Source organism: Hipposideros armiger, unplaced genomic scaffold, assembly GCF_001890085.2.
Source record: "Hipposideros armiger isolate ML-2016 unplaced genomic scaffold, ASM189008v1 scaffold_219, whole genome shotgun sequence".
Lineage (NCBI taxonomy): Eukaryota > Metazoa > Chordata > Mammalia > Chiroptera > Hipposideridae > Hipposideros > Hipposideros armiger.
Window position 1 is genome coordinate 1,540,752 of NW_017731569.1, and position 7,797 is coordinate 1,548,548.

The following is a 7,797-nucleotide window of genomic DNA, read 5'->3' on the forward strand; positions in this document are numbered from 1 at the left end:
CTGAATATTTAAAAGATGAATAGGCATGATGATGTCGGGAAGGATGGACAAACAAAAGGATAGATGAAATGATGGAGGGAAGGAAGGCTAGTTGGAGGGAGGGAAAAGCAGAGGGAAGGCTGAGGGAAGGTTAGATGGAAAAGAGGAAAGACTGAAGGATGTTCAGAGGAGTGAAGAAAGGAGGGGCAATGAAAAGAGGAAGAGGAGCAGGGAGGAATTAACAAAGGAACAAATGGATACTAAGTAGAAAACCAGATTTTTGGAAAACCTTTTAACCTCCCTGTGTCTCAGTTACATTATGCATTAAAGGAGGAGGTGATCTGTCCTTGACGTGGAGGTTTTTCTAGGGTATGAAATGAATTGTTTATTCCCTCTGTTGGTGTGAACTGCTATTATGTTGGTAATAAAGCCAATTTTATATTAAAACAAATTATAGCATATGTTTTATGTATTCCATTGTTGTTTTGCAAGTAAATACATAATATTCTGGATACTTAACATTTTAAGAAACCTGTATTTTTCTCAGTCTAAAAGGTAAAATAAGTTGTAATGAGTAGTCTATTACTTGATAGATATTTCTTGAATATGTGAATACCTCAAGGCACGTTGCTTTTAAAAGACCTTGGATAGATTCCATTTCCTTATTTACAAAAATACAGTTGAGCTAAATATTTTCTAAGGTCCTTTTTATATTATATAAATATTATAACTTTTTTGGGGAAAGGTAGTTAGAAAGGAACTAATGCAAAATAAGTATTCAGGTTGCCTTAAATATTGTCTTACGAGGCAAAGTAAAAATAAATAAATATACACATGTAATGTTCTGTATGTCAAATGAATATAATTGAGATCTATTTTATCCACAGAGTCTCTCTTCCAGCTTCTTTTGGAAATCACTGTTCGAAGCACTGGGATGAATGACAGCACGGGGCAGTCTCTGACAGCACTTTCCTGTGCTTGCCTCTTTAGTCTGGTGGCTTCTTGGGGAGAAACAGGAAGGACACTTCAGGCCATCTCTGCTATCCTCACCAACAATGGCAGCCATGCTTGCCAAACTATTCAGGTATTTCATATTTATAGCTGCTTAGAAAGTTATAAGATGCCAAATTGTAATTTCATCTCAGTTTCTGTCAGTAGGAATTCCCTGCTATTTCTCACTTAGGACTGTGGTTTGATCTGTCCAAGGTTGATATATAAATAATCTACAGCATTTGAACTAAGCTACATGTGTGTTTAACTTTATAGCATTAAAGGTAATAAAGTGAAATTTGGCAAAAATGCAAATCATTAGCTTAGTTTTGTGTCAGCCTCATCTTTCTCTGCATTGTCTTGCTCTCTGCCTTTCCCCACTTCCCATCTTGCCCTGAATTTTCAAGTATGGAATTCCTTCATAGTTTCGACACATCTTTTCCCTGTTGAAAGAAAAAGGTATATTATGATTGTACTATATTTTTGATTGGTTGATTATAGTTTTTCATGGATTGATTTGTTCCTTAGCTACTTCAGCTTCGCATATAACATTTTCAACTTTTAATATTTGTGGATTAAACTCATCATCATTGTTAGTGGTGGGAAATATTGTCCTCCTTATAGGCAAACTTGATTTAATTCTTTGGGCTGTTCTGNTGGCCCTCATGTGGGATCTGAACCAGGGTCCTGCTGCTTAGAGCTGGCATCCCAAACCAACTCTTAACCAACGCACCACTCGGCCAGCCCAATATACCTACGTTTTAAAAGAAGAAATCAAAGTGTAATTCAACATTTGTAGTAGGTCATTGAGAACTATTACAGTACATCCAATGCCCCTTAGAAAAGCACCAAATAAATATTTTTTGATACTGCAGCAGTTAAGCTGTGCTGGCTCTATTCCTGTGATGGGATAAAAGGATGTTCCTGTTAAGCTCTGTGCCTGCCTCTTTCCAGCCCTTGTCAAGTTGGTTATGCTGTTACTCAGGAAGTAATGAAGTATAGTAGAAAGAGTACTATAAGTTGAGTCAATAGGTTTAGATTGTCTTTGCTCTGCCAATTATGTGACTTCTGTAAGTCATCTAGCATGTGTAATTTTAATCTTTCATTTTTTATTTAACATGAGAATTGATGATAGAAAGGAATATGAAATTGAAATATTATCTTTTGTATTTCAGTCTGAAAACTTGGAGAATACGGTAATCATACCAGATATCAAACTACATAGCAATCCTTCTGCATTCAATATATATTGCAATGTACGCCATTGTGTTCTGGAATGGCAGAAAAAGGAAACATCACTGGCAGCTGCTTCTAAGAACTCTGTGCAGAGTGGAGAATCAGATAGTGATGAAGAGGAGGAATCCAAAGAGCCCCCAATCAAGCTTCCAAAGGTAAATCACTAAGTTCCACTTAGGTGCATAACCTACGGGTGTTTTGGCTATAGTACATATTATTGCATTGCTAAAATAGCTTGCTTTTAATAAGATTTTGCACTAAAAGTAACATTGCTTATGAGTAAAAATAGATTTGGGGCAGAGTAGGAAAGCTCTGTGCAACTTTATAACTGCAGTGCTAACAAAGTCAATAATTGGAAACTCAGTGGGGAGTACTTGGAAAGCCCAGGCAGGGAAATCAGTGGGTTGGAGTCTGTAACGGGGGGCTATTAAAAATGTACAAAAGCAATAGAGTCGAAATGGTAGCTTGAAGGCATTGAGTCATTGCTGATGAAAGTGGAGCTCTGAGCCAGTGGGTTGCCATTAAGGTGGACCCAAGAGGAAGTGCAAGCTACCACAAGCCAAGAGCCACGGAAAGCTGAGGTGCTCCCCTCTCGGGAGGGAGCTCTGGGTACAGGTGTACATTTTTATTTTTTTTGAAATAGAGCTGGAAGGGCTCCTGACTGTGCTGCAGCTGAGCTGAGAGCTTTCTCCTCTTCTATACTCTTGCTGTTCTGGCTCCCCTTGCCTTGGAAAAACTATGAACCAACAAAACCATCCACATTGTTCTGCTATCACTCCCTTATTTACCAGAGGAATGTAAGCTAATTGATGTTATAGAAACATGTATTATAGTAGAACAAACTTAAGGTACTCTGTTCTATTTAAGTATTGGTATATTTCAAGACTATAATGTTATTTTATATATATTTTTTTCTATATAGTAGGTGTAGTTAGTATTTCCAACAGAAGAATGGGTGCAAATAGACATTTTTTAAATGGTATCTTTATCATAAATGATTTATGCATATTGCGTTTTTGACATTTTTAAATGATTTTCTTTCATAAATGATTCATGTGTATTGCCTTTTTGCTAAACTAATACCTTAAAACTATGCCTTGAAAACGTCTTTACATATATACACAAAATATCATGTAAATATATTTTTTTATTACTTGGAACTAGCAGCCAAGATAGAACCTAGGTTCCTGATCTGATTTCTGTCACACATTTCATGATGGCTATTCCTAAGTGCACCGCTGTCCTTAATCAGTACTGTCAGGTTCTTCTCACCTGATTTTCAGCAGATGACTTGCTTCCTATTTCATAGGGTAATAGAGGTTTTGTGACCTTCCTTCTTCAGCCTCTTAACCAGCCATCTTCACATGTCCTTTATCTCCGCCTCTTGGCACCCCTCTCCTTTCCTTAGCCCCATTCTTTCTAGGGTCCTTAATTGTACCTTCTCAACTAGCTTCTTTTTTCAATTTAAAACAAATTGGCTCATCTTTCCCATGCGAGCCCCTCTAGGTAGATAGAGATCGTGGTCTCTGATTCTGATTTCTTATGCTTAATTAGGGGAGGTTGAGAGAAACTATATTGCTAAGTTAGGATATGAGGCTGCAGGACTTATGTAGAATACTTTGATAAGAATTCCATTGTATGTGTGGGCGAGTCACACAATACTAATCACCCAGCTTAAGTTGAGTATTGGGAATGAAAATAAGGACCCAGAGAAATCTTTCACACAGGTATACAGATTTTGAATAGTAAACTGTAGTTTAAATTAAAAGTTATTGTACAGTCAAGAACAACCAATTCTTAGATTGGTTTTAAAGAATTAAAGAAATAAAATAGATATTTTTAAGACTTTTTTTAGCATCATTAACAGTGTCAAAAGATGCAAAGTCAAAAGGGGATCTTTCAAAGACTATTAAAAGAAAACCAGATAGCCCAAATAATAAGTTTTTCATCAAGTACTTACTCATCAGGAAACAGGATATACTGATTAAGAACATGGGTAGTGAAGTCAAACTGCCTAGGTTCAGACACTCACCATTAAAAATAACTAGCTTTATGGCCGGCTGAGTGGCTCAGTTGGTTAAGAGCTCGCTCAAGAGTTTGAGCTCTGAACAATAGCGGTTTGATTCCCGGTCCGAGCTGAGCAGCCACTGAGCTGCCAACAGGTGGCAGGATGGCTCAGCTTAAAAAAAAAACAAAACTAGCTTTGTTAAACTGAGGAAATTATTTGACCTCTCTGTGTCTCAGTTTTGACATTGATAAAATGGGGATAATACTTATTCATAGGGTTGTAGTGAGGTTTCAGTGAATTAATAAATGTGGAATGCATGCCTGCTCAATAAATGATAGCTATAGTTGTATCAGCTTAGGTGCAAACAAAAAAATGTGTAGGTGCAAATGAATTTGAGTTACTTTTTGAGGAACTCTTCAATTTATTAAGACATACTTTATATCCAAGGAAATGAAACTTCTGGACGCCCAGTGAGATCATGTGATGAACGGGAGAGGAAGAAGGGATGAGATTATGCAGAGGTAGTAGAATGCTATGGGTTAGGGCACTGCTGGGGAGTGCAACCTTCAGGTGATGTTTTTGGCAGCCATCTCAGTATTGACACAAAAGAAGAGATGATGAGGTCTTTAGGGTTTGAAGTGATGGGAATTTGAGGGCAGATGGGAAATATTGACATTTTCCTTTGACCATCTGTGCCTCTGCTCCAGATGGTACTCTTTATGTTGGTTCCTTCCTTTTCTTTGTTGTTCCTCTCTTGCTCCTCCTGCATGTGTGGTTGTTGCTTTCCTGCTCTTCACCTGAGGTTTCTTTTGCTAGATACTGAGTAAAATTTTTTTGGTCCTGATGAGGAATGGTAAGATAATTAAAGTAAAAATAACCGTGATCTTTTAGCTAGGCAGTTTTAAACTCCTTTCATGATAAATTCTACAAGAAGAGACACCGTCTATAAATAATAACATGATGATTGTACCATTATAGGAAAGGCTAAGATGAAAAGCTCCTACTTTAATCTTTTCACCGTGTGTACTGTGTTGACTTTTTTTCTGGTTATAGGTAACAGTTAACATGACTATTAACCAAAGAATGCTGATTTTTGCTTGAGCACAGCCAAATGAGCTTTGTAAATGAATAGTTTATTTTTTTTTGAGTGAATGCATTCTACTGGGGGTGCCAAAAAAATGTATACAAGTGGACACGTGGGTCAGCACTGCTCAAGCAGTAGTTCGCCGTAATCAAGTGTCTGGATGCTGATGGTAACCACTTTGAACACCTCTTGTAATTGCAGAAGTCAAACGTGATTTGTATTCATCTTTTGTTATTGGTATATATGTATCAAGTAGTATAATTTTAATACAGTTTTCCTTTCTTAAAATGTGTATACATTTTTTTGGCACCCTCTGAATATCCAGCTCACTGATAAAAACAATTTTCATGATATTTTATTATGGCTTTATTATGCTAAAACCACTTTTTAAACGGGTCACTAGTTTTTAACCTTCCATGTAACTGGATGGTTTTCTAAATCTTGAAGTTAAACATACTGGGTTTTCTTTTTTTTTAATTTGTGTCCTTTTTGTGTTTTGACTTTTAGATATTGCAACCTTAATCATTTGCTGTGGAAATAGTCTGCATCAATTAAACTGCGTTGGAAGTGTTATTAGCTTACATGTTATAAGGTATAATGTTGTTTTTCATCTTAAATAGATCATTGAAGTTGGACTTTGTGAAGTTTTTGAGTTGATCAAGGAGACGCGATTTTCTCACCCATCACTGTGCCTCAGGAGTCTCCAAGCCCTGCTTAACGTGCTTCAGGGTCAGCAGCCAGAAGGCCTCCAGTCAGAGCCACCTGAGGTTCTAGGTAAGAGCGCAGGGGCATTGAATGACGCTGTTAATGTAAACAGCTTCTCTTGCGAAGCACATACAGATGCCTATCATGCAGTCTTTGTTTAATTAGGTACTGAAACAGCAGGGATATAAATTTTAAGGTATTTTGCTATGTTGTACTGGAGGTATGGTTCAAGAGTTACAGTTCATGCACAGATATATTTTGATTATTGTAATGATGGGGAAAAAACAAAACAAATTCTAGGCACCCAGAAATATCCTCAAGCCTTATAGTCACTATTAACTTTAATGTTCTTATTAAACCTTTGGCCAGAATAGCTAACATTGATTTTCTGTAACCCTAGATGTCACTCTGGATAGTTAAAAAGGTAGGAAAAAGGGAACAAATGCTACCAATGGAAACTAAGTTTCTAAACAAAGAGGACTTTGTTTTGAATTCATCATAAATTAGAATTGATTTTTGTTATAGATAAAGCTTTTGAATTAGTGGTAACTTCTATTAAGTAAAAATCTGCTTTTTGTAAAGTGTATTTGAATTTTATGAATACAGATCTCATGTTTGTGACCCAGGTGCAATACATACTCCTGTAAGCAGCATAGGCTCTCGTAAAGAATAGAAGTAGAGATGAAGGCGTAATTTTGAAATTGGCTAATTGCTTTTCTCTGATGCTAAGCATGGGCCTTTGTCAAAGAGTGTAGACTTTTCTAAATCAAGCATTAGCTTGTATCAGAGTGAGTCACATGGGCTCTACCTGTGGAGTTTCTGACTCACTAGATTTGGGTTATGGCTCAAGAATTTGCACTTGGAATAAGTTTCTGGGTGATGCTGATGCTGTTGGCCTGGAGACCACACTGCTGGTCTGGACGAGAGTTTGGTCCTTTTTCTCTACTTGCCTATTTGGATTTTATTAGACTCACATGTGAGAACCTAATTACATGTTAGATTGTTCTTTTTTTGGTCATAGATGATGACTGGTTTTTGTGTTTGATTTTTGTTTGTTTGTTTAAGTAGGGAAGGGGAGTGCTGGCCATGAAAACAAGCTGAGGATTTTTAAAACCAACCCATTCAACATCCCCAACCCCCATCCCATGTTAAATGCTACTACCAAACAAAAGCTGTTATCCTCATTGGTTCTTAGCACCAGTGATTGTGTTACTATTGATGCACTAATGCACCTCTTGGCTTCATGGCATTTACTGAAGATTTTAATTAATTAATTTTATTTTAGAGTATTTTGCCAGATATTCTTAGCTCTGGTTTGTCAGTCAACAAATAATTGAAATATTTAAAATATCCACTAAAACCTGTGTATCCTGTTTCTTATGCTGAATAACATGCTAATCATTTATTTCCTCCTAGATGTACCATTCTGTTGTCTTCTATCAGTTATTCTACACTTTCTTCTGTATCCAGCCTATACATAAATATTCCCCTTTTTTATTCTTTACAAAATAAATAGATCTTTTCTTAATACTGATTTTTGAAATTATGATGTGTGCTTTAGATTAACCTTCTATGGAAACTTTCACTTGATTAGTTTCTTTTTATTTATTTATTTTAAAATTTATTAGGGTGACAATGGTTAGTAACATTACATATGTTTCAAGTGTACAATTCTGTATGTAATACATCATCTATACAGAGGGAGCCCAAAAAATATATACTTATTTTAAGAAAGGAATAAACTGGATTAAAATTGTAATACTCAATATATAGCTATAACAAAAGATGAATACAA

At 36.3% G+C, this 7,797-nt stretch overlaps 1 protein-coding gene across 1 annotated transcript in view; it reads left to right on the top strand.

The window, feature by feature from the left end:
* MYCBP2 (MYC binding protein 2) overlaps positions 1 to 7,797 on the top strand; it is a 270,913-nt gene that overhangs the window by 37,671 nt on the left and 225,445 nt on the right. The window contains exons 3-5 of the mRNA XM_019654304.1: positions 970 to 1,063; positions 2,145 to 2,360; positions 5,918 to 6,106. Coding sequence (XP_019509849.1) covers positions 970 to 1,063; positions 2,145 to 2,360; positions 5,918 to 6,106 — 499 coding nt within the window. The remainder of the gene's footprint in view (positions 1 to 969; positions 1,064 to 2,144; positions 2,361 to 5,917; positions 6,107 to 7,797) is intronic.